The sequence below is a fragment of the Hippoglossus stenolepis genome, chromosome 7, assembly GCF_022539355.2.
Source record: "Hippoglossus stenolepis isolate QCI-W04-F060 chromosome 7, HSTE1.2, whole genome shotgun sequence".
Taxonomy (NCBI): domain Eukaryota; kingdom Metazoa; phylum Chordata; class Actinopteri; order Pleuronectiformes; family Pleuronectidae; genus Hippoglossus; species Hippoglossus stenolepis.
In genome coordinates this window covers 15,626,033-15,653,337 of record NC_061489.1, presented here as the reverse complement: position 1 = coordinate 15,653,337, position 27,305 = coordinate 15,626,033, and the positions used below count along the sequence as shown (strand labels likewise).

At 42.6% G+C, this 27,305-nt stretch overlaps 1 protein-coding gene across 3 annotated transcripts in view; it reads right to left on the bottom strand.

The window, feature by feature from the left end:
* LOC118112086 (protein diaphanous homolog 1) overlaps positions 1-27,305 on the bottom strand; it is a 92,230-nt gene that overhangs the window by 38,356 nt on the left and 26,569 nt on the right. For all 3 annotated transcript variants that reach the window (XM_035161089.2, XM_035161087.2, XM_035161086.2), the window contains 7 exons: positions 26,322-26,438; positions 23,838-23,953; positions 21,552-21,616; positions 19,500-19,679; positions 16,785-17,294; positions 14,686-14,800; positions 14,536-14,544 (listed from right to left, as the gene is read on the bottom strand). In XM_035161089.2, coding sequence (XP_035016980.1) covers positions 14,536-14,544; positions 14,686-14,800; positions 16,785-17,294; positions 19,500-19,679; positions 21,552-21,616; positions 23,838-23,953; positions 26,322-26,438 — 1,112 coding nt within the window. The remainder of the gene's footprint in view (positions 1-14,535; positions 14,545-14,685; positions 14,801-16,784; positions 17,295-19,499; positions 19,680-21,551; positions 21,617-23,837; positions 23,954-26,321; positions 26,439-27,305) is intronic.

The window sequence follows — 27,305 nt, the reverse complement described above, 5'->3', positions numbered from 1 at the left end:
GGGTGATCTATGAAAAATTGAATAAGCATCAACCAAATCTGAGAGACTATAGAACAAGTGACTATCTGCTTTTTGACTGGGTAGTGAAGAGTTAAAGAACTAGTCTAACAGCAGCTGAGGCATCCAAAAGCCTATCTCGTCCAAAAGTCAATGGCGTGAAGGCTATCTCACACACACCTGACAGAGACAGAGTGCTGCCAATAGTGCCAGAGGGAACAAGAAAGAGGGAGGGTGGCAGACAGTGAGAATGAAAAAAAAAAAGGAAAGAGGGAGCAGAAGGCAGCTAAAGAAAGGAGACAAAGAAAGAGCATAAAACCAGAGACATGAAAATGAAGTTGGAAGGGTGACGGTGAACACTGTGGCGGAAGGATGACTGCTGCATGTGTTGATGTCAGCACTTGTTGTTCTTGGAGAAACGGACAAAGGGAGAGGCAGCATTTTGTATTTGTGTGTTAAGTGTGCTGCAACTGAAAGAGGCACACCACACACTAAAACTTTAATCAGGCATTAATAAAAACAATATCATTAGAGTCTGCCTAAGGTAGAATCAACACACCTCACCGCATCTTGCAAGCACACACACACACACACACACTAGAATACAGTTCACAAAACACTCACGCAGACATAAACAACCTCATTTTCCCTGTTTTTACTCGGTCTCCATTCCCCTCCTCTTCATCCTTCCGCTTTTTTTATTGCCTTTCATCTGTCAGTCTATCTTTAAAATCATTGTGCAAGGTAAGGCACAGAGTATGGGTGTACAAGTGCACACGCTTCTGAAAATGAGCAGCTAGATGGGTAGAGGAGTGAAAAAGCAGGAAGACCGAAAAGCCTCGTCTCAAGGACAAAGGTAAGCCACTCAACACTTGTCTGAAAGCAGAGCTGCTTCTTATAGCAAGAAAAAGGGCTGAGACTTGAGCCAGGCAATTGTAAGTAGTGCATTTCCCCAGCCACACTCTTCACAACAGAAATAAAGAAAAAACTATGAAAAATGGGAAGCCAGACACAAAATGGACATCCAGAGAGGCACACCTGAATGCCGGAGCCTTCTTTAAAGAGTAGCACGGCTATAGAAATCTCTCTCACACTCTTTCTGTCTTTGACAAAGCAGGACTGGAAGGATAAAAGCAGCGAATAAAAGCTGACACAGGACCTTAACAAGACAGGATAATGGTGCCAGTGAAAGCAAGACAGGAGTTGCAGAAAACAAGGGCAAGGAGAAGACTGAAAAAAAGTAATTTTATGGATGTCCCTAGAATATACTAAGGGGAGGAAGATGAAGGAAAAGAGAATGTGAGGGTGGATGACGAGTGGAGGAGGGTAGGAAGCAACAAGGAGGTAAGTAAGGCAGCCAGAGGAGGAGAGGGAGAGGGCAGAGAGAGGAAACTGAATGAGAAAGTAATAAAGTCAGAAAAATCATAAAAAATTACTTTACTTTTCTTTCTCAGTTTGGAATAATCCATGCCCTATATACACACTCTAACAGAGTGAGATATGTGTATGTGCACGCGTGTGAGCGGATCACGCACCGATAACATTACACTCCTTAATTCCTAATTAATCCTTCTAAACTGGATTATGGCGCAGAGCCTGACAAGTCCAGGATTTCCACCCCTCGCCCTGATGACTGTGTGTGTGTGTGTCTGTGTCTGTGTGTGTGTGTGTGTGTGTCACTTTGCTGTTTTTCAGCTCGAGGTCTCATAAGGCCGGCCTGTCCTTGGTTACATGATGTTGGGAAATGAAGCCGACAGTGTCTGCGGTCCCCTATGACACAAACGCACGGGCCCTTGAACACGCACACACTCAGTTAGACTCTCTCTCACACACACAAATACACTGTTGCTTGCATGCGTACACAACTGCACAAGGAGCCCCTAGACCACAGGTCTTGAAACACTTATGAATTATAGTGGTGAGTGGCAAGAACTCTTAGCATTACTTTACACATTTTAAGTGAAGACTCGTGGGGGATATGTGCTTGCTCATATAACAAACACAGGTCCCCCGACACATACACTTGTCCTGGTTTAAAAGCTGCCACACAAACTGTCCCATGTGATGTATTCTTTATTACATTGCAGTTTGAAATAAAGCAGAGGGCTCAGCAGACACCAATAGGTAATGAATTCATCATATTTTCAATTGTACTGAGTAGATGAGCTGACAAGTGTATTCTGCTGCAAAATAGATCTGATTTCTCTTCATTCCTATTTTTTCTTTTAAAGCTTGAAATATATAAAACACCAGAAAAAACTATGCGGGGTTAATGTTACAGATAAATCCACTGTTTTCATTCCCAAGAGAATTTAGTGATGATTGCCGCATGATGTACAAATGAAGGGTACCAGCACATGACATATATACACACACAACATATGTGACATACTAGATTCAAAACAATGTACTGATGTTACAGCAATATTAAGATACACTACACCGAGTCGTACGCCATCACTCCTCTCTCTCTCTCCCCACACTGCCCCATGTTCTTCCCTTTCAACTGTCGATACTTCTGGTTTAAAAAAAAAATCTAACTACAGTGACATTCCACCGCTTGATGACGGAGAAGGCAGAAGGACAGGAAAACAGACACTGTGCAAATTGCTTTTCTCTCAAATAACCAAGAATAAAGTGACAACTCAGAAGGAAACTTAAGGACTGCACAGCACAGAACATAATCTGGATTTTCTGACAAATATATATCTGTGTCCCTCGAGCCTGAAACTCAACTTAAAAGTTTGGATTTATAGGAAGACAGTTCATTTGATGGGAGAGATGAACAGAAACAGAAAATACACGTCTCAGGCTTTTGCAATATAATTGGCTGATGCTTATGTTTGACTCCAGAAAATCCCAAAATAATAATGGTAACATCCTAGATTTGTGTTTTAAAATGTGGACAATCTGAGATAATTTTCTATTGTTTTGGGGGAATGTAAGATGATGAAAAAATTCATGGAAGAGGTAAAATGATATAATACAAGATTTTGCCAGAGCAATAAACCATGGAGCCCGAGTTTTTCTGATTCGGTTGTTAGTGAAAAGAACATTACATAAGGAAGAAGATATTTCAACATGTTTGTTAGAAGCAAAACATAAGATAGCACTGATATGCTCCTCCACTTGGAGCAGAATGCAAACCCAGCATGAGCATTTAGATCATTTTGAATGTTGGGTGGGTTGAAACACTGTATGATATTGGGGATTTCTTTCTTCAGGAGAAATACTTTTATTTTCCATTTCTATCTGTTAATTTTTTTAAAAAAGAACGAGAGTTTCGCATCTGAATTAACTGTTCTCACATTCTAACCTTTACCAAAAGAGACCCCACATTTTTGCTGTAACATACAATAACCCATTTTAGGTGTGGTTGGATGTGTGGATGGATGGAGGGGGATTACAAAAGGGATAGATGGAGTAAGTTGGGGGGAATTAGCATGCTTTCTTGCATTCTACGCCTCAGTGGAGCACTACGGGGCTTGTTGATGCCTCTAAGTGCTATGCAGTATTAAGCAGACAATCTCTAAGGAGGCCCAGTGGCATAGTGTATGTGTGTGCGCGTGTGCATGCGGACTGACCACTAACTGTGTACAGTGAAGTACAAAGCCCTAAATAACCTGTTTGGGGAACAGAGAGAGGGAAGGGACGCGGCGAGATTCAGTGGAGAGCCAAACAGTGTCAGAAGAACAAGGCATTAAATTGCTCTCTGTGATGTGTTCCACCCCTCAGAGAGAGACAGACAGGAGCAGAGCAGAATACGATTAAAAGGCAGCAAAAGGTCTCAGTACCTCCCGTCTTTTCTGCCACATACTGTACACCAACAGAGAACAGGGCACAGGGAACACACATGTTGATCACCTTTCCCTAAGAGCGGAAGCGGCGTCTCCCCCGCGGAGAACTCCACTGCAATCAGCCAGCAACGCATTAGATGTCACAGTGACCATCCTGACCACCTCCTCTGGCCGGCTCGCTCATTTCGCCTTTTCTCACTCCCATGCTATCACATTCAACTTAACTCACTCTCCTCATTTTACCTGCACCTCAATCCCCATCACTCTCGTTGCTTCATGTCTCTTCACCTTTTGATCATTTGTCATCCCTTCATTCCCTCCCTCACTGCTCCCTTCAATCGTACACAGATCACTCCCTGCCTCCATTCGTCCTTCTTCTAGCCTCATTCATTCGCTGCCTCTCTCCTTCACTCTGCCCTCAATAACACCATCCGTCTTCTCATCTACTGAACCAAGATTAGTCTCCATCCATCTGCGCCTTTGACAATAAGCTCTAGTGCTTTTTTTTTTCTTTCTTTTCTTCAGTACATGCAGTTTTCCAAAGTCACATTAACGACATCTAGAATAAACCTGAGGAGAATTTAACACATAAACGGGATCAATACATAGGTGAAATCCTTAATGCTGAACCATGCCATTTGCATACGCTGAATACTGATCGACTGGCTTCAGAATGCAAGTGTGAACCTGCCGTCACTGAAGGTTTTTGTTTTCCCTGAAAAACAGTGCACTAGCCTTCATGTTTGTTTCCTTCAACTGGCTTCAATCGAGCAGCATACTTGTTATCATCAATCCAGCGCCCCAAAAATGTGCACTTTGTGGCGGCAAGCTGTTATCTATCTTCGTCTATGCCCACCATCTCGTGAGAAGTAACTTCCTTTAAAAAATAAATAAAAAGCTGCAGTGCTGCATAGAGCAAACCCACATTTTTCAGTCTGGAAAAAAGGGAAAGCAGCATGTTTGTTGTTGTACTGAGAAAGATTTACAGCCCTGAATATCCTTAAAACGTAATAGCTAAACTGTTAAATTTTACTTTTTTTATTAAAATTAAATTTGATTGATTATTAGTTAGTCAATTATTAGTCATTATACACCAAAGAACTGCACTTTAACGCAAAAAAAAACATCAATTTCATGTTTCATTCTATTATTATGAGTATTTTTTTTTCTTTAATGCTGTTATGGTCTATTGCTCCTGCAGTATTAAACCGCAATCTTCTTTGAGGCTGGAAACAAAGACAGCCGTGAGAGGGAGAAAAACTTCAGAGCAAAAAAAATCAACATGAAACTTTGAAAGCACAAACTCTCTGGGTTCTTCAAAAACTTTCCAAAACAGACTTAAAAAGCCATTCTTGGAGAGATCTTTAGATATCTCTGGCGTGTCACCCTATTCACCCAAACAGACAGGAGTTGCTGCTGCATGCACAACAAGTCCTGAAAGGTTTGCTCTGCTCGCTGCACATCTACAGTGCAGCAGTTCCAGCAGACAAAGCACTTCTAAGTACAATACACCAAAAACAAAAGGCAGAGACAGTATCTAAGCAAAACACCTGACTCGCATTAGTTATAGGTACCGTGTGGTTAGTGCACTGCAGCTTGTTATAGGTGTAATTCAGTGTTAGGTGAAATGGCTCTAACATCAGGACTGTACTTCTGCACTGATGATTCATATTTGTGTCCTAATGAAACTGCAACAGGAAGCTTTGGTGTCAGGCTGACGTGGTTTCTGCCTCTAAAAGTGGTCAAGGAAATGATTAAAGAATTCAGTAAGGTATTAGTCACTCCACAGGCTTTGTTCAAGCCAAGATGGAGTTTTTCTGGTGAAGTTGGACTCCAATTTTCTGGCGCAGTCAAGCTCTTCGGCCGCTCGGAAATGGTACAACTCCAAAGCCCACTCACTCAGATCAATACATAAAGTAGTAACTCCATCCGCACAATGACAAATTACTCATCTCCTTTCTTTTCTCTTTCTTTCACTGTTAGTCTCTGACGCCCTGCAACCATCACCCTGCTTTGCCAGTCTCAGTTTCACCCTGCAGTTAATCTGCTGGGTGGAGTGATGTGCGCTTGGGGAACCGACAAGAGGAAGATGAAGGAGATGAAGGAAGAGGGGAATGAGAGGGGAGGGGAGGCGATGGGGAGATGGCCATGCATTATTGAGCATACAGAGTGGAGTTTTTAAGGGATAAATGTGAAAGCGTGTTTAGGGACAACCTTTTCCTTTCTGCCTCCCCCGCCTTCTCCCTTCCTTCATTCCTTGCCCTCCCTCCAACTTTCTTTCCCCAAGAGGACAGCCACATGTCTTATTCAGCGGGGAGGTTAAAAATTCAAAACTAGGAGGGAGGAGGTGGAGGGGAGAAGGAAAGAGAGTACCTGAAAATGGTCAAAATGAAGGAATGTCTTTAGGGAGTTTTCTCCAGTGCTAATCTGGAGAGCTCCGTGCTTTGATTAGACACGTGCGTGTGTGCGTGCGTGCGAGAGGTGGGTGGGTGTGCGGTGAGGGAAAATGAAGACGGGGGAGGTAGATGAATAGAAAGGGAAAGGAAACGGGCGCAGGAGAGGGAGTAGACACTTTCATGCAGCGCGGTGTAGTGTAGCACACAGCATGGTGAAAAATTAAGGTGCCTGCAGGGCGAAGCAGAGCCCACGTCTCACAGAACACGACACATGCAGATACTGAGTAATGGAGCCAGGGCTTCAGCATGCAAATACGCACAAACAGGCACAAAGACACAGGAGCACACCAACTGTAATTGACCAGGTAGCGCACACACACGCACACGCACACACACACACACACACACACACACCAGAATTGTACTCACATAAACCATGCATACACATCTAAGTTCTTATGCCTACCCTACACATCACTGACACACAAACACACAATTTAGTACACACACACAGTTACACGGTTACTGGTAGCAGATTAAGGTCAGAAAGTGGAGCATGGCCTGGTCCACCTAGCCCTGTAAATACCATCGGTGTCTGGCGTAAATGCCACTGGGTTATCCATATTACACACACAGCCTCACACGCAGTTCGAGACCAGGGGCCTTGTTACACGAGCAGCAATAAAAGCCAGGCAGGTTCAAACACACTCACAAAGCTCACACACACACACACACACTGATATAAACAACATAAAGTGCACCTTGAGAAAGTTGGTGCAAGTGTGTACAAAGTTGGGCTGAAATTGATAGTTTTAATATGTGTGGTTGTGTGAGAACCCTGAAGACACGGTCTGAGCCATCAGCATAATGGGGGAGATAGTCTAATAGCACCCTAATAACTCACTAGCTAGCCAATACAGCATCAGTCGCAGCTTAAGGCTACTGTTAAAAGATGCGAATGAGATAGAAGCTTTTGACTTTAAAAGGCCACTTTCAGATGCCTCTGTTGCAACCATCTATCTTTCCTTTTCTCATTTCCCAGCATGCTTTATCTTAACCTCTCCACCGTTCTTATGTCCTTTTGCTGGTTCTATCCCTTGTTCATTGTCTCTTTTCATAAGAAGCCCTTTATCAGGGGGAGATAAGAGATGAGAGGTGAGGAAATCAGGAGAGGAAGAGGAGAAGAAGGAAGGGGGATGGGAAGGTTAATGCTCCTATCTTGTCAACTCCATCTTTGAAGTTGTTGCTCTTTACCGCTCCATTTTTTTTATGTATGCTATCAGTGACATCAAAGTGGGCTAAGTCTCCTATGTGTGTCTATGCATCTGTGCGTGTGCGTCTCTGCCCTCCGGGATAGGTAGCTAATATTGCAAAGAATAAACAGAGAGGGATTCGCTGCCTCAGGCAGAACAGTCAATCTGCACTTTTAGCGGCACTACTACTTCTCTCTTTATCTTTTTCTCCTAATTAACATGCTTTCTATGCATATCATAGATATGGTCTCAGTAAAACAACCCTTCCTCCAGAACAGATCAATAATAAAACTTGAACTGAACCTATACCTTCAAGAACACTAGTGCTTCAGAAACACAGATCCTGCACATGGTAATACACATGCATACATATAAGGAAACTGGACAGGGGGGGGGGATGCTGATGCTGATGTGACCAAGAGAAGCTAAACAGATAGGAGGAGTGGGTGGATGGAGTGTAGGTGTGCACAGATATATCCCTTCATCCCCTATCTCTCGTCATGTCTTTTCCCCTCATGGCCTGGGTGGAAAGAAAAAAAAAATCTCACAAACAATGGGAATACTTAGCATCTGTAACAAGCTTTTGAGCTTATCGGCCAATCCCTCAATTAAACACACACAGTCAAAGATTACAAATGTACTCACAGGCGCACACACAGGCGCACACATACACACACCCAGAGGTTCTCTCAGCCCCTGCTCAGCTGTCATATCACTGGGAACATTTTAATGGTAATGGTGTTGGGATGAGAGATTGGAAAGCAGGCAGGCTGGCTGGCTGGCTGGCTGGCTGGCTGGCTGACCGACTGGTTGGAAGAGGAGCCAATTGAAGCGAAGAAGGCCTATTCCGTTTAAAAACAGGATAATCTCCGCGAGAGAAAAGGCAGCAAGGAGATTAGGCACACACAGCGGTAATGCTCCAGCATGAGTACACAGCTCATTTGCATGTAAAACAGAGGAGAGAGAGATGTAACGAGGGCGGGATGGCGGGAGAGATGGAATGAAGAGAGTGAGACAAAAGCATCCGTGTGTGTGTGTGTGTGCTCATATGTACTCGCATAAGTGTATGCTTCTGTTTGTGCATGTGAGCTATTGCGGTTGGCAGTGAGAGCCACACAGATGTGTTTGAACCTGATAAGGCCTGATGAATGAGCGTCGTTTTGCGGCTGTTCCTCAACCATAAAGAGACGGTGAATGAGGAAACGCTGGCTATTGCCGCACTGAGAATACCCACCGAGGCTTAGAGAGCGAGCAAAGCCAACCTAATGCACCGCTGCTGTTAAGGGCTTAAGAGGTATAGTTAGGATTTAAACTTAAGCAGTGGTACACATAAACACTTAAAATTACACGTAAACACACAACCCCAAACACAACCTATAACCATCAAATCTTCCATTTACAGGTTACTGAAAAGCGTGTCTATATATGGGCCATAGGTGCTGTTCAGATTCATGTGTCTCACAGACACCACACACAGTCATCCAATCGTGGGGCCATTTGTTGGGGGCAAAAGGTGCAGAGGGAAAATGGGGAATAGAGATGTTAGGGGAGAAATGGCTGCATCCAGAAATGAAATGGAAAATGGAGAAAAGAAGGGAAGAATAGCGCAATATTTTTTCCAGCTCTTTCTGCGGCATTAGTGACCCTTGCATTAACCTGCTTCTCCCTCTGCAGCCTGAAAAACTGCATGATTTATTAACAAAGCTGGCCACTGTAGGCTACACAAGTACAAATATACACGCAGAGATGTACACACGCTCAAGGAGAACTCAACACATTATACACAAGATTTTCAAAGCTAATACTAATTTATCACCACGGCGCGAGCATGCACAAACACTCTTATGGCTTGATAACATGCGCCCATTCCTCATTTAGTCATGTAAGTGCTTTATTAGTGCACATTTTAAACAGTCTCAGGAGATGCCAGCTCTGAGTCTACACATTCCATAAACAGTTATCTGAAACCCTCTAATTATACACATAAACACACACTGGAACTCGCAAATGTTTCTTGGCTCTGACCTAGAGGGAAAGGGAACTAACAGTAGGAAAATAAACATGCTCTAGATGCGAGTTGTGGAGTGATTATCACACTGGGGTTGGCGAGGAGAAGATGAAGAGGTAAGACAAGCTGAGGTAACGTCCGTGCTACTATGTTTGCTGTAATGATTGCTGTCCACATGAGCGTTTTGGCTCTGAATCAGTTAAAATCCCTGTCCACACTATCATGCCAGAAACTGCATGTCACGTGACCACCCACGTACACTGGGCAAGTCTGAACTACCTTGGTAACTGAGGCTGATGCTGTAAAGTGGTCATGTTATAGGAGCCTGACGAAACCAGCGAAGGCTCCATCAAGACTGAAAAGGACACCTCATTATTTCAGAACATCTCTGTATGTGCCTGTACAGATTAAAGCCCTGCAGTTTTCAAACTAAAACACGTCCAGGAGCGTTTTCCAAACATCTCCGTTTTAGGGGCTCTAAAATTCCACAGTAGTGTGGACGCCAGGCGTTTCCTTAGCAGAATAGAGGTGAATTAAAAATAAAGAATAGCAGTGTCTTCCAGTTTCTCACCAACACCAGATTAAAAAAAGAAAAAAACTTGAGGGTCATTTTGTATCAGTCACAGTAAAGAGCCCTGCTTGAAGAGCAGGACTGTGCTTGATTTAATTAATTTGCATAGAAATTCTCCTTTGAATGACAATGACCTTGAATCAGTGCACTGTAACGAAAAGTCAAAACAAACAAGTCAACAAATGTTGTCAAATCTGTAGAAGAGGTAATGTTAGTCTAACACTTCGCCATAATTCTCGGTGCCCCTTGGTCTTCCATTGGTAATATATTATATCTCATTGCTTTCACTGAGACAACTCGAGAGGCTCCACGTAAGTGCACACACACGCACACACAAACACGCACGCACACAGTAGTTAGATGAAAGTCTGCAACACAAACACACAAACATCCACGACCACACTCACATAAATACCTACAGAGAAGGAAATTGATTTTTTAGAACATAGGGAGATCATTATTATAATTGGTTCGTAAATGTGGCTGAGCTCACCCACCCACTCTCTCAAGAACATAAGCAGCAGACAGACAAACATGCATTTAATTGCAATTAATTTGCCTCGATTTTACGGGAAGCACGTGTGTTACCAGAGGGTGATGATGCATGTGCAGGTGTGTTACAAAGCGAAGCCCTGTGGATGGTGTCACAAAATTCCTCCTTGGCATTTTGGGGGGGGGGAAAGGGAAACAAGGTCATCTCACTACAACAGACCACAGAAACACAGGGAAGGGGAGGGGTGAAACGGCTGGAGAATTGGGATATGAAAATTATGTTCCCATTATGAGGATTAATAATCATATATGCTCCTGGCACTTTTCTTTCTTTTCTCTCCCAAATCAAATTAATCACAGACGCTCCCCGTAGCCCAGACTTTCCCTCTGCTCACTCTTGTTTTTTTCCACCTATACCTCCTCCTCTATCCAACTCTGGCTCTCTTTCTCATTCTTTTGCTAATTGGCCTATCTGAGGTACCAACTTCAATAGCTACCCGCTAGTCTAAAAAGTGAGAAAATAACATTTCAGGATATATTATATATACATACGTATTGGATGAAAAAGGGACAAATTCTAGCCTTGTCATTGCCGTCCTACACTTCCTAAACAACTGAGTAACTTTGATTAAAAAACATTTCTGTCCACCTATTTATATCGCTATTATTATGACCAAAAGAAAGAAGAAAACTTATCAAAAAGCAGAAAACAAACACACTGACTTAAAAGTGAGGAATTAAGAACCAGTGGCTTGAGAGAAAATGTGAGAATAAGCTTGCCGCCTGAACTACTTTACAGCAACACATACTTGCTCATGTCTCTACTCTGTCTGCAATTGCAAATAGTTATATCACGTCGCTGATCCTAAGCCCTTACATTCACAACGATGGGGAAAAAAATAATAGCATGGTCTCTCCAGCACAAATATTGCAGTGGAATTTGGAGTCACATTAACACATAAATTGCTGTGAAGGCTCTGGATGGAGCCTTAAATAGATTTTTTGTAATCAAATCAAAACAGACATTCACAGATGTACAGCTTGCTATAATCTCAGACTGGGCATCAGTTCAACTTCATTCAAAAGCGTAGTTGTGTAATAAAAAGAAAAAAAACGCAAGCAGTCTTATTAATATATCATCACATATTTTCTATTCAAAAGGCAGTGGTTTGGTAAAACTAAAACGCCCACCACCTAAAATCTACCTTCAACCTCAATATGTTTTATCAACATCACACAAATGGATACGCCGACTGGACCACATGGAGAAAACTAGCAGGCAGCCTGCAAGCAAGACTGAAAAAAAGTATGCCCCAACAGATCCCAGAGGTGGTGCAACTTCTGGAAACCTTGACAGTGAAAACCTAACTCAATTTATTGACTGGCATCAAAAATGAATATTTTTTAGTTGATATCAGAGTTTTGTATTTCAATCCGAGTGAATAATATGTTAACGGTGACCTTGATTTCAATGGTTGTTTGCCAGGAAGGTCGAGGAGTTTGAGGGGAGGAAAGGTGAAAAGTCTTGAGGTAAAGAAGGCTCGACTGGAATAAATCAGCAAAGGTGGAGGTTTTCTCCAATAGTTCATGTTATTGCTTTGCCTGACCTCAGAACCACGGTTGAAAACACGTAGCCGAGTAGGTTAAATGCCGAAATAGTTTAGTTCTATTAGGCATGAGGTGAGTGTGTGTGCACTTGTACTCATATTTGTGAGGACCATTTTGAGCATAGACCTTATGGAGTGAAGACATGAAGACCGGTCCTCACTTTTTCAAAGTCTTGTTTGAGGGTTAGAATTAGGGTTAGGTTAGGTTAGGCCCGAGGGGCACAGGCACACAGGGATGACTTGGTCCCCGGTACCCTTCAAGGAGCACGGGTAAGGGTTAGGCACTTAGTTGTGATGGTTAAGGTTAGGGTGTCTTCACTAAGATGTAAGTACAAGAACGTGCGTGTGTGTGTGCATGTGTGTACGAGAGCTAAAATAGTACAGATGTATACATTTCAAATATAAATATGTAACCAACCTAATACCACACAATTTAGGAAATATTTAGGAAATGCTCCATATTAAATTTGCTGTAGGATAGTAATATAGAATAATTGACGTGTAAATTAACATAAACAAAATGCTAATAACTGATTGTAAATGTCAGGGGCCTCAGGGGATGTCTACAGTTAAATAGGATTTCACAAGCTCTGCTCTTGTTGGCGCAAAATCCATCCTAACATAAAAAATTATCACTTCAATTAATACAAGCGATAAATGTTATGATTGTAATCTCTTCCATTTGATTGGATTGTGGGGACATTTTGCTAAGTAGCTGGAGAGTATCAGCAGCATAAAGGATAACTGGCCTGAGCTTGATAAACAGATACAGAGACTGAAAACGGAAATAACTACAGAGATAAAATGATTGAATATATGTGCAGTCTCTCAGTGTGTGTGTCAGAGTGTGTAATTGTGTCCATGAGAGCCATTTGCAGCCAGAGGGTGTGTCTCCCACCATCAGCTCTCTGCTCTTCCGCCGAGCCTCGGAGGTCAACACCCCTGACCCTGCCCTGAGCGTGCCACCCCCACCCGAAAGTGTGTTTTCTGTGTGGGTGTGTGTGTGCGTGCAACCCCAGTTGCGCTGCTGGGCAGGCGATGCAGAGGAGGAGGAAGGGTCAGGGAGGGTCAGCGGAGACTCGGTGTGGTGTCGGTCTGCTTTTGCTGGGTAACTAGGAATGGGAGGCGCAAGAGGAGGAGTAGGATGAGGAAGAGTGAAGCCAGGCTCCCAGAGGTGAGGGATAAGGAGATGATAAGGAGGTCAGAAGGAATGGATTAGGCCTTGAGCAGAGTGTTTAAGCAAGAGAAGGAAGGACGGGGGGTGAAGGGTCAATCGGCAGCTGGTAGCTTATTGGGAATATGTGTATGGGCTGCCACAGACACACATGCATGTATACACACAGTGTGGATCAAACCACACGAGTATTCACAAGCACACACGCACAACTTAAATGCATCCACAACCGCTAAACAAAATCCCAATACTGCTTCAATGTTTTAGTCCGAACTACCGGATTTCAACACATTCAAAACACACACAGGAAATCAACCACACACACACACACAGAGTAATAAACACTCGGCGAATCTCTCTCCCTCTCCTTCTCATTCAGTGCATCCACACGGGCAGACAAACAGACAGGTGTGGGGCTATGAAAAGGCCACGGTGTCTTTATAGTGAGCTCTCAGAAAAGGTTATTAGACATCAACTGCAACAGGCGGCTGTCTCGGCCAATAAAAGGAAAGCGTGGGTGAACAGGCCAAGGGGGTGGGGGGTCAAATTAAGGAGTGACAAGCGGAAGTAAGGACTTGCCATACAGGTGAATGCAGATGGGGCAGCTGCCAACACTGACATTTAGGTGACATCTACAGCTAGCATCAGCCATGTGTGCCTGCATAGGCTGTTTATGTATATGACACAAGCTGTGTGTGTATGTGCAGTGAGACTAAATCTGAAGGTCAGACGGAATTATATACACACCCACACGCACTGTCTGTCTGAGAGTTCCCGGTACCCTGGTTATGATATGAATATGGAGAAGTGAGAGCAGAAGGCTCAGTGACACCGGGACAAGGTGATAAGAGTGGACAGGTGTGCGTATGTGAGCGTATGCCCGTGTGTCAGCGCTTTGTGCCAGGACAGCAGGTGGCTAGTCAAAGGACATCGGTGACCTTCTCCTTATCCCTCTATCCATCTCTCCCTCCGTCCCCCAAGTCCCAATTCATCTCACCCGGATGGGAGCGCACCGTCTCTGCACAACAACTCATGGGCACACTCGAGAAGATGAACACAAACACAGGTGTGGGTGGTTTATTCATGAACTCACGGGAGTGTCTGGTTTGACACAGCATTGCTGAATAATGTAAATATGCAGCGTGTCCTCCGAGCAGAGAGAGAGAGAGAAGGGTGAAAAGGGCTGGAGAAGATGTGTGAAAAAACTAACTAAATGGAAGCGTGTGTGTGATATTCTTACCTTTAGTGGCTGATGGAAGCAAAGGCACGAGGATTGAAATAGATGTGGAGTTTGGGTGAGATGGGGAGGGAGGTGAGAGAAAGACTTTGCTTATTACTGTGAAACACAACACGAACCAAAAGAGTTAAAAAAAAAAACACAAGCACTCACTTTTTGTCTGTGAGGAAAAGGTCAAGGTGAGTTTGGCAAAGAGCTCATTGCTTTCAAATTTATCCTCTTTCGCCTTGGTCCAGAAACTGTTCTCAGAGAGGTCTTCAGGGCCGATCTGAGAGAGAAGACCAGTATACACAGAGAGAGGGGGAGAATGGAGAGGGTCAAAAAGGCAGATGTATTGTTTCTGTGAGGTAGCTGTATCATCAAAAGTGACAAATTTTCCAAAAATGGTGAGCTGCACAGCAAACAACGAGATGAGCAGATACAGAAGTTGAGAGAACAAAAGAAACAACAGGCTGGTATAGGAAGAGCCAGCAGTGTGGTGGTAGAGGGAGAGAATGAGGATGGCAGGAGGGAAGGACGTATAAAAGAAAAAAAGGAGGAAACAAGAAGTCATTTTCTCTAATCTTCTTCACAGTGTCTCTAGCACAAAGCATATTGAGCTTCAGAGCTTCACACACAGAAATGCAAAGATATAGAGGGGTTTCCCCTCCCTTTCCTGCCCATCTCATTTCTTCCTTCACCCATTATCGGCTGCTCTCTCTGTAAACCTCTCCATGTCTTGGTGTTGCACTCGTTCTCTATTCTAGTCACAAGTCACAATTAACTTCATCTTTTTTCCCCCTCCACTTTCTGAGTGTTCTCATCGAAGGGAAAAGACAAAGAGAGAAAGTGAAACCGAGAGAGCGAATGAGAAAGCAGTGGTAGTAAATTTACAGATATCAGGCCTTTCATTATGGACAAAGCCTCAGGGGTGGGGACGTGGGACGGGAAAGACAGAGAGCATGGAAAGGAAATGTGATATTGGGATGAGCTGAAAGAGCAAGAAAGAAAGAAAGAGACCAGGCCATAAAAAAAAGTTAATTTAAATTACAAAAGAACACTGTCCTTTCTAGCAGCAATTTAATTATCTTTCAGTGGTGCAGTTAAAAGAAGAAGGCTTATTAAAAAGCAATTTCTGTGACATCCTCGTCAAACACTCACCAGCAAGAGAGGGAGGGAGAGAGAGAGAGAGAAAGGGAGGGAGAGAGAGAGAGTAAATGCTGATGAAGTCTGCTGAAGCCATTAAACAGTAGCTTTAGGCTAAAGAAAGACAGAGGGCAGTTTTGATGTTTTAACCATCACAGATGAGAGGGAGGGGAAGAACATGAAGCACATTGTCATGAGATACACGTATGCGTGCAAGTCACTTTAGTTCACCATCTCACTGTTAAAGATCCATCTCACACAAAAGCCCACCCTGAGCTATTTCATATTGCATCTTCAAACTTTGCCACGCAAACTTTAAATTAGGTTTGAATTATTTACAATAAAATCCTTATCTGTTTCAATGCGAGGGTTCCATTTGTGTGATAATGAGAAGCTGAAAAACACTATGATAAATCAGCTGGAAATGAGATTCATTTTCAACAATGGTGAGATTTTGGGCATTAAAACTGATTTCAGGGTTTCTGCACGTTGCAACATGTTAAATTTAAGACTTCTTAAGACATTTGTACAACCCTAGTTAATTAACTTTCAGACCTGTTGATAATGATAAATACAAAGGAATATCGGAGTCCCCAAATGATCTATTCTTCCCCTAATTACAGATAAGGTGTTTGTAGACTCAGTTATCAGTTCCACGTTGGTGGTATTTGTAGTTTTATTACAACGTGCTAATATCTATATCACTGAGAAAGAACGACAACACATGGAGACATTTCAAACCATGCATGCCACCAAGAACATTTCCCATAACAAATTTAATTAATTTTGAGGCACAACGGAAGAAGCCATAAATAATTGGTGACATAAGTAAGATCTACCTAAACTACTTTAGGTTTTAAGGCCTAAAATTCAAATTATTGAATTGTAGACTTTTTAAGAAACAGTTCTAAGGAGGATAATTCAACCAAACATCTGGGAAGTACCCACCAGACAAAATGTAGAAGCTAGACACATTCAAAAGCGAAAGGGTTAGGTATATCATATGACCAATCAATACATAGAAGTAATCATGAAAGACCAATCAAAAAAAATTTCAAGAAAAAAAAACAAAAAACAGCTACTTTGCCGTAACTTTTTCAATATTGGTGATCTATTCGAGCACTGACCTTGCTCCAGTTGGCTCTCTTCAGCTGAACCTCAGGCTTGTAATCCTTCTTCTGTTTGAGCCCAAAAGGCAGAGGAGGGGGAGCGGGCGCAACCCATCCTCCCATGCCAAATGGTGGTGGTGGAGGCATGCCTGGGCCCGGGGGTGGTGGAGGCATACCAGGAAACCCAGGTGGGGGCGGTGGTGGTGGAGGTCCCATCCCAGGTAAGGGTGGAGGAGGCGGCGGGCCTACCATGCCAGGAAGGGGCGGGGGTGGTGGAGGTCCTGGCATGCCAGGCAAAGGAGGTGGTGGAGGAATATTGCCTTGACCAGGTAACGGTGGGGGAACAAATATGCATGCATGGCCTGGTAGAGGTGGAGGAGGGGGTGGAGGTGGAGGGGCCATACCGACATTCTGGCCAGGGAGAGGAGGGGCGGGCGGGGGAGGGGGCACACCAGGTGTTGGCACGGGAACAGTCACTGTGACAACTTTAGTCTTGGCCTCTTCCAGATCCTTAGACAGCGTTTCAATCTGTGTGGAAGTAAGGACACAATTAATTATCATAAATAATGATTAACATCAACTTCTGCACATATTACCGTATATGTTGAACAAAATACAGTCATTTATCATACCAGCATGTCTTGACTGTTGGTTCCTGTTTATTTTTTGAATTGACATTAATTTTGTTTGGCAATTTCCACCAGTGAACAGCCGTGCCAACAGAGTGATTAGGTTTGAGAGGGAAAAAAAGAACAAAGAGGTGGAAAAGAGGAAACAGTGAGAGGGATTAAAGCCTGGGCAGGACTGAGTTTGGGGAGAGATGGGGAGAGAATGGAGAACAAGGCGTGGAGAGAAAAAAAAAACATAGCAGGGGGGAATTAAGTCCACAGAGGCAGAAGAAGTTTTAAAGAGGAAGACAAATTTTTACATTAAAAGTGAGTGTGAAATAAAACATTTATTTCAACATTGAAATACTGATTAAAGTATTTATATCAATTCTCGAGAAAACGGTCCAACCCATTTAAGTTAGTCAGCTAATATTTGGCTGTGAGAGAAGACGGAGAGTTGAGGGGGAATATTTTATATGTGATTTAAAGAGTATGTATAGAGAAGATGAAAATGTACCACTGTTCGCTGAAACGACTTCACTGCGAGTTTTATTTCAAGCGACCAACATGTTTTGCCCGTACTTTCTTCAGTTGTACTCAGCAAACCTAAAGAAGTGACTTCCCAGTGAAGTGTGCAGTGGTTTTTCACTGAAGGTGTTTCGACAACCAAACAGCACCTGATCACTGACACTGGTTAGTACGGCGAGTTCTGTGGATGTATAGAGAGGTTTATTTGGTGCATGTGTTCTTAGGTGTGTAACGTGTTAGTGCGAGTGTATGCAGCATAACAAAGTGTGCCGTTTCCTCTAACTTTGAAAAAGAAGACAGTAACAGGCATGAAGGGCCTCGGAGGCAGGCTTTCTTAGTGAGGCGGCAGATGAAGAGTTGGGCACAGCATCACACAGCCAAACAGTGAGAGATCTCTACATGTGAAGAAATCTTCGATGGGCAGTGCCTCAAACACACAGAAAGTGAGCCATCTTAGAATGAGAAGCTTGTTTGATGCCTGCCTCGTGATGCTGTTGATGCTTTGGACAACTGCATGTGCATATGTGTCCATGTGTGTGTGTGTGAAAGTGTGCGAAGATGACTCTGCTGGCATTAGCCACTTTGGATGAAGCTCATTTTGGAGCAGTGTAGTTCTCCTACTGACAGAAACAAATACACACATGTACACACACAGACGGTTCTGGGTCACTTGGTCTGTTTGTGAGTTGGGGTGTCACTGTGAGGCAGAGTCCAGCTGGTGCGGCAGCAGGACACTGACAGCTAAACAATCCTCATCTTTGCCTCCCGACTGTATGTGCCCGCCCGCCCGCACACATACGCACACATACACACACACACACACACACACACACTTTTGTACTTCTATCTTAGTGAGGACACTCATCGGCATAAGTCATTCCCTAACCCTAAAACCAAGTCTTAACCCTCAAACAGCCCATTGAAAAAGTAAGGAATGGTCAAAATGTCCTCACTTTCCCAAACTGTCCTTACTCTGTAGGCTCTATGCTAAAAATGGTCCTCACAAAGATACAAGTACAGCAACACACGCACACACAGCATGTGTGTCTTAGCCTTAAAAAATTCTGTTTGTCCCGTCTCCATCCTTTCTTTCGACTCCCATTTCCCCACTTTCCATGTTTTTATTGAGTTTCTTAATCTCTGAAGGATTTGGCCTCTTCTCACAATATTTTTTTCCAGACTTTTTTCTTCTCTCCTTCTTTTCATGCCATGCTAGTATTTAAGGCCAGGAGCCTTCTGCGTTTGTGTGGGTGTGTGCATAGATGTTGGACAGTTTTTGGTGTTGGTGTAAGTGATTTTGTTTCAGCATCTCATATAGTCATTCTGACTTTAATCTTTCAGAGGAGACCACTATCGACTTGAAGACTAGTAACCTTTTTATTTTGGGTGCATTACTTTCAGACTCAGGCAAAAAAATTGGCATGTCAAGATTGATTCACACATTGAGAAATTCTATAAATAAGTTTTCCAATTAACCTTGTTGACTTGAAAAAAGCCCAAAATTGTAAACTCTATAAGATTTTGAGTTATTTGAATTAAAAAGGCATTAAGGCTCACACAGCCAGGTGTGTGCGTGTGTGTATGTGTTTGTTTGTACCTGCTGTTTCAGAGTGTTTAGATCTTGTTGTAGTCCCTGATTCTCCTTCTCTCGCTCCTGCTTAGAAGAGGCCAGCTGTTCCTTCTCTTGGCTCAGGTCCCGCAGCTTCTGCTCGTAGTCGCCCTCCAGTTTTTTCAGCTCCACCTGCAACTCGTGGCGCGTCGTCAACTCTGCATCCAGCTAATGCACATAAGAGTCATGGAGAGAGAAATAGACTTAGGTACAGTTCCTAAAAAAGTGCTGGGAACAGTTTCTGGTGAAAGTTCTGTGTGGAAGCCACTTCCAATTGGCATGATGTTGTGGGCAGAACACAATGTTGTTGTTTCTTTTTAGATTTCACGAAGGCGCTAAAAAATAGATACTGTGCCACTTTGTTGAAAGTGGCATGTCTGGTATGTTTGTGTCCTGAATATTCAATTAATTGTGTGCAACTTTTGCTGATGCAGTTCCACCAGTGACAGCCACATCCACCTGGTAAACAAATCTCTTCCCCTTCGTTAGGAGAAACTCAGGATGGGCGACAGACAGAACGGAGTAAATAAAACATTGTAAAGTAGTGTGCATAGAAAAATATAATCAAAATGTTGTTTTTTGGAGTGGCTGAAAATTTAAAATGATTTTAAGTATGAATTCAACACTGAAGAATAATAACGTCATAAATTACGATAGCAATGTTTTAAAAAGACACAATTCTCTGCTTGACATCAGCCATAATGTGAGAATATAAAACTGACTAACAAAATAGATTTCCCTGCTCATGATTTTCTGTCAAACAAGCCTTATAAAATAAAGGCTGAATAAAATGAGATACGAATGAATGTAGTGAAGCTGCAAATCAGAGGGGCACTACCTAAAGAATAAGGTTGAGCTAAGAAGTCGTTAAAGGCTAAGTCGTTTCATAAACAAGTCATTTAAAGGATGATTGTGAAGTAAACTACTTTACAACACAGAGTAAATACATTAGAATCCTGAAGCTACCAGAACACTGGTTCTCTGGTGAGATATTGGAGCAAAGTGTGTGTGCATGCACAAGCCTTCAGCCTCCCTTTTGAAGCTGCAGCAGTTTCCATATCTCATAGACCTGTGGAAGCCATTTCCTGCAGTCTGGTGCTTTCAATTTCATTGTATAATTTACACTGCAAATTAGTGTCAATTATTGAGTTAGACTGCTTCAGTGCACTTGTATGAGCTCACTTCTCACTTTCCTTTTTTAACGACTTCACATCCGAAATGAAAAAAGGAGCAGGAGAAACATTTTCATCTCCCTGTTTAATTTTCTAACTTTCATTAAATGTTCGTGGGTTTTTTACTTGACAAACACGCTAAGCGTATTTAAACGGATGAATACATGAACACACAGACACACACATGGCTGTTTAATTTGCAGACAGCAGATCCGTTACTCTCGCTGTCAGCGTCCTGACAGCCTCATCCTTAATTCCTGCCAAAGAGACTGCCTGCAATTACCCCATCATGCACAACTAGCACTATGGTGTGCGTGTGGTCAACAAAAATGAATCCAAGTGTGTTCATGCGATGTGTATTTGTGTGGACGTAAGCGTGTGGATATGATCCTGTCTGAGTGTGCGTGTCTTCATGTGTGCCAGGATGAACACTAGTTTTACCTCCCTCTTGGCAATTATCCTGTCACTCGGACAGAAACATCAGAGTAACAGCATGCCGCAATCAAGGCATTTACCCCCTTGTGTGAATGTGTGCGTGTGTGTGTGTGTGTTTTGCGAGCCAGTAAAATGTGTCTGTTGGTTGGCTGTCAGAGATGTGTATGCTCATTCTCTCACCCCCGGTTTCTCCTTTTTTCTCATTTGTCATCCCATCTCAGCCAGACACTGGTTCCATAGAATTTCATTATGATCCTAGTGTGTCAGTGTGTATCAAGGGGAAATGTATGTTTCTTTTCCCTTTTGTGTCCATATGATCGTAATAGCTTGTGTGCTTCTAGATTGACACGTAAATAGGTCTGTGTGTATGTCATGCTATTGTTGTGTGAGTGTGTGTATGTTATTATTTTCATTGTGAATAACTGTATTTCACCTTCTTCCCCAACTCAGTGGCCTTGGCCTCACTGGTTTCCACCTTGGTCTGGTCCACCATGTTGTCTGCGGACAAAAGACAGGAGAAAGAAAAAGAGGGAAAAAAGGGATGTTGGTAAGATAAGGTATTCAGACGCCACAGCTGTGCACGTCTGGCTGTGAAGACATTGTACCCTTCAGTCTGGCACATGCTGTGTGCACACACACACACACATTCACAAACAGACACATACACACAGAGAAGGCATCCTATCTCCCTCTTTTTCCTTATCTCATGACTCAAAGTCAAGGACTGTGAGAGCACTGTGGAGGCATCTCGTTACAATAGGATTCTATCTTGTGCATGCTTCTTCTTCACATCATTACCTTTAAAGACCTTTGTCTGAATATATGTATGTGGAGGAGATGAGGGAGCGAAATTCATCTGACACCACTTTTTTAAAGTCTTATATTCCCCCCCCACCCATTCTTTTTCAGAAAGAAAATACACAAACGACTATACAACAGTCTGCGAGTAATCCCATTATCAGAGATTCTGCCTGACAGAGGACAGGGTGATAAGGACACAGGATGACCAATGGGATACTTTTCCAGAATAAATGTGGGGTCTACAGGTGGTTCAGAGCCAAGGGGCTTAGCGAGCATGTGCAGTAAAGGAGCTAATTAACATGAAGATGAATAGCACAAAGTCAGTGGATCAAAGACGGCTAATCATGCTGCCCAGGAGGGGGATCAAGCAGATAGATCGCGGAGACAGGAGAGCTGTGAAAAGCTAAAACCGAAAATAAAGAAAGCGCATAAACTCATAGAAAAGTGAATCATACAGATAGTGAGATAAAGTGCGAGTCTTCAGCTGCAATTAAAATATGGCTAGTGGAAAAAAGGAGTTGAAACTCTGCCAGGTTTTGTATATCTAGATGAGTTTGTAAGCAAGCCAGAGCGAAAGGAGAACTCTATTTTGTGAAAGAGGAGGTTTTGCCGGATGAAAGCACCTCACAATAAAACGCCAACCCACATACAATTTCAGAGTGTGCATTTTGTGTATGAGTAGATGGCACATGGTTATTGGATGCGTAATGGTGGGGGGGGTGTTACTTCTGTCATGGTGGTTGGGCTAAATGGGACAAACTTCGAAGAGAGGGAGCACTAAGGGAGACAGAATGTGGGGAAAAACTGTGCTGAATTTCAGAGTTCAAAGAAAAACACTAAATAATGCATGCGGGGCAGAATTGGGCTGCTTTCCACCGATAATAACTCTGGCAGTCTTAAAGGAGGCCAGCCAGCCTGTGTGTGTGTGTCAGGACACATTTAGAAGCAGCGCAATTAGAGCCTCCTGCGGTGAGCAACGGAGACCTGCCATAAAGGAGTATTGAACTCCTGAGACGTGGCCTATACACCTCCAACTCTGCTCTGGTTTAGTTTAATAGTCAGCAGGTGTTTGCTAGTCAACATTTAGAGATGCCAGTCATGTTCACAAGATGTGTGTTTTCACCAAGACACTTGATGAAAATGAAACATTTGGTGTTTGTATTCAACAGAGGACTTGGCTCGGTGGTCGACGTGACCTGATCAGTAAAGAAAAGTCTGCGTCACTACTGTTGTTTGAGGGGATTTTGTGTCTTCCTCACAGGAACTAAAACATAGGAGATAGTCGCAGATACATGCGCATGGGAAGCACAGCTGATAAATATTATACAGATATAATCACCACCGGTCACTGAAAGTTACCATCTCACCAATGTAGCATTATATATCTGTCAGGGATCAAACATTGGAAAAGGACAAAGAAATATTTCCCAATGTATTTTGAAATCAGATTCTGGGATTTCTTAATTTGGCAAATCTTTTATCCTTGTGATAAGATTTATTCTGTAAAACCTGTAGCAGAATTTACCCCACATCAAGGTGTGTTCCCTCTCTGGCACCACCCTGTGGTGATTCTTGGTGACTGCACATGTATTATGACCAAATTTACTTAAATGAAATCACGCAGAGGCATGTTTATTGCAATTGACAGCAACACAGTAGTTGTGTCAGTGATTGGAGCGGGGTAATGAAATATGGTGTGAATGTCACAGTACTGCTGAGTAATGTTTGATTTTTCGAGCCCATGTGTATTCTGTGTATACATATATATATATATATATATATATATATACACAAATACACACACACACACACACAACACAACACACACACATAAACATACACACAGGTGATGGGCACATAGACAGAGGAAAGTAAAGACTTGATCACACATGTGTTTGTTCTGGTCACAACAACTCACCTATCAAGCCTTCAATGTTGAGGCTAAGGTTACGGCACTTAAAGTCAGGGTCAGCCCCATTCCTGTGAAGCACGATCTGAGCGATACACTCGTCTATCAACTTGTAGTACTGAGGCCTGTGGGGAGGAGGGTGTGACAGACGGATGGAGTGGGAGATGGAGAGAGACATGCGGAAGAAGGGAGGGAGGGTAATGGTAGAGAATGAGAACTTTTATGTGGTGCTTGGGGGAAAAAAAGCAAGTGTTACTAGTGGCACAATAGCAAATATAGCATATGTATGTACTTCACAATACCAGTATATTCTACACACATTAACAAAAAAACTTGGCTCATATGTGAGTAGAGTATGGGATTGACTGAAAGAGCAAGTAGGTTCATTTGTTCAGATAAATGTGTGAACACTCATGCTCTGTCACTCCGTCTTTGTAACTGAGATTGGCTGTCTGTGCCAGCATGACAGTTTGAGTTTCTTGTCACAAAGATTGATTGTGTGCAACTGTGCTCGCGAGAGTGTGTTGGTGTGTGCCCAGCGCCCTGTCTGATCAAGCTGGCTTCACACAGACACTCAATTTTGGAGGTGTCTTATTCCCTGACCCCATTAGATGCAGCCAGAGTCACAAACTCAATACTTTATTTATTCTGTCTGCCCCCCCTCCCCCTTTCCTCATCTCTCTTAGTCACCCTGTCTCTGTCTAACACTTATTCCAATCCTTCACTGTGATTCAAGAGATTTATTAGTGGAGCAAGAGAGACATCTAGTGGCAGTGAGTCAAAGTGAAATATATTATTTGACTACATCCTACATCATCCTCATGAAAACACATTAAATCCTGATTTAATCAAATTTAGACAGTTATATTTTTTAGGTATATTATAAATAATGTGGTTGGAAGGGATAACGGTAAATACATTTTTGAAAAATCCTAAACTACATATACAAAGTCAGATTTTTCTTCATCAATAAAGCCCTTTATCGCAGACTGTGATAACCCATAGTCCGCACATGGCTCCAAGTCTGACCATTATATGAATGCATTAGTTACTCCATCTCAACTTGAGGTCGAAATAGAAGAGAGCAAATATGAAAAAAGCACGACGCAGCAGGTAGTCGATCATTCATTGTGACACAAATGCCAACTCTTCCATTCCGTGTAGGTACCTCCCTCATTCTCTCTGCATCTACCTAGCAATTTACCTCAACTCTCAATTTCTTTCCCATTATTGTCTCACCCTCCGCCTCCCTTCTCTTTTCATCTCTGTAATTACCAAGCAGTATTTTCTGCCATTCTGCAGCTCTCCCTCCCACCCCTACTTCCTGTCTCTCTCAGCGGAGTCCATTACAGACAACCTCTATTGTGTTCCACTGGATCACCTGGATGGAAAAAGCAGGATTAGAGAAAGGGAAGGACTGAAGTAATAGAGGGGGGGGCGGGGGGGGATACTTCAGCTGGGACCGGTTGTTTAGGCCATCCTACCGTTTCCATCCTCACAATTTATTCCCCAAACAATGCTAAAAATACACCAATTTCCTGCCTGTGTGAAACCACCAAGACAACAGTGGACAACATTACTAACACAATCCAAATATGTGCACGACTGCACATATTGTTGTGTTCTCTGTCTCTTTTCTGTAATATTACGTCAAGAAAACTATTAGTCCTTTCAATGTTATGTGTTAAAGTGGACCAACTGTGTTTAAATGTGCAAACACCATCTACTCTCATCTTGTCTTTCAATCATTCTCTCTTCCTTTCCCTATATTTTTCCACAACTAAACCGCCAAGGGCGGTGGAAGACACAGAGAGAGACATTAGCATTTTTCTGGTGATAAGAGGAGATTGTGCTCATTTCTATTAAAATGGAATTGGACTTCTTTGCGTGTATTAATTTCACGGCTCAGAAACGGGGGTCTAGACAACAAACAGCAAATGAAGGGAAGGGGATAAGCGCAGGGAGAGGTGGATGAAGAGAGGCAACAAAGAAATTGAGCAAATTTTTTGCCTTCTTCCTTTTGTCATGTTTATTTTGGTTTTATTTCTACAACTGCACAACCACTATGTAGGAATTGCGTGGCACTTTTGCATTGTGCTTCATGGAGTTGTCCACTGTCCACCTCTATAGTGATTGCTATTTGTGTTATATGTGCTGTCTTCATACAGGCTGTGAAAAAAAGTATATAGTATTTGTGGGTTTGTGTAGCTTTTCCAATAAAGTGTGAAGTAATAAGATGATCAAACACAGCCATTATTTTTTCATTACGCTTAAACAGAAAAAATCTAACAATTTGCCATATACTTGTTTTATTACCCAAAAAAGAAAACTGCATCACAATAATGGGACAGCAATATATCCCAGATGATACAGTATCTACCCTGTTGTCGCGAAACTAAATTACATCAACTCAACTGTGTGAAGATCTGAATAATTGAGCAGAGTAAGTGTGAGAGAGTATCATCATGCAAGAGTGTGTACTGTGTATGTCACCTGGCCAAATAGTCATTGCGGATCAACAGCAGATGTTGCATCACGGACAGGAAGTGGCTTTCCCCTTTGGAGTCCTTCACAGTGTTGACCAGGATCTCAAACACTTCCCTCACATCAGTGAAGCAAAACAAGTTAAGGTCCAATTATTAAACACACAATATCATTAACAGTTACTTCACTGACAAAGCTGACTCGTCTTGCAACATTTTCCTGTATAAATTAGGTATACTCAACACTGTCATTTGTGCATTGCAGGATATAAGAGACATGAAAATGTGAGTGATGCTGGACTTGTCATCCATTTGATGATCTCTGTCGTTTGGTTTGTTTATGTTTTCAAAGTTAATTTGACGTGCTGTGTTACATTATCTCTTAGTTTTAGTTATAGCCAGAGCCAGACACTCAGGACTGCGTGAACACTGGGTTGTGAACGTCTGGGAGACATCTTGTGTTGGAAATTGTAACTGCACGTCAAAAGTAACAGAAAGCATAACAGCAGCTTTTACTGACAACCTGTCTATCCTGGATGAAGAAATTAAAGAGTTGAAAATGGTAAATGCTGTGTGATAAATATGAAACAACATCCTTAGCATCCGTCTATTTAAATAAGACATCATCATTATGAACGTGGTTCTACTGTTATAAACTGTACAGCATGAAGCTATTGAGCCATTTTAGGTCCAGGTTTTCATAAAGTAGTCATCTATCAAAGTAGTATGCATGTGTTCACAATGATATCAAAGTGTAGTAGCATGAATCATCAAACCTATATACAATAGAAATCAATACTTAGATAATTAGCTTACAATGTTGTTGCGTACGTAACTGGACTGACACTTATATGTATTTATAGTGAAAGGGGATCATTTAGAGATCAAACAGAGCAGTGTTGAATTTTAGTTGGGTGTTTTGCTGTCTTAACAGCACTACGGTAGCTAATGTCTTTGAGATACTAATTGGCCAGGATGAATTTTGAATGTGAAA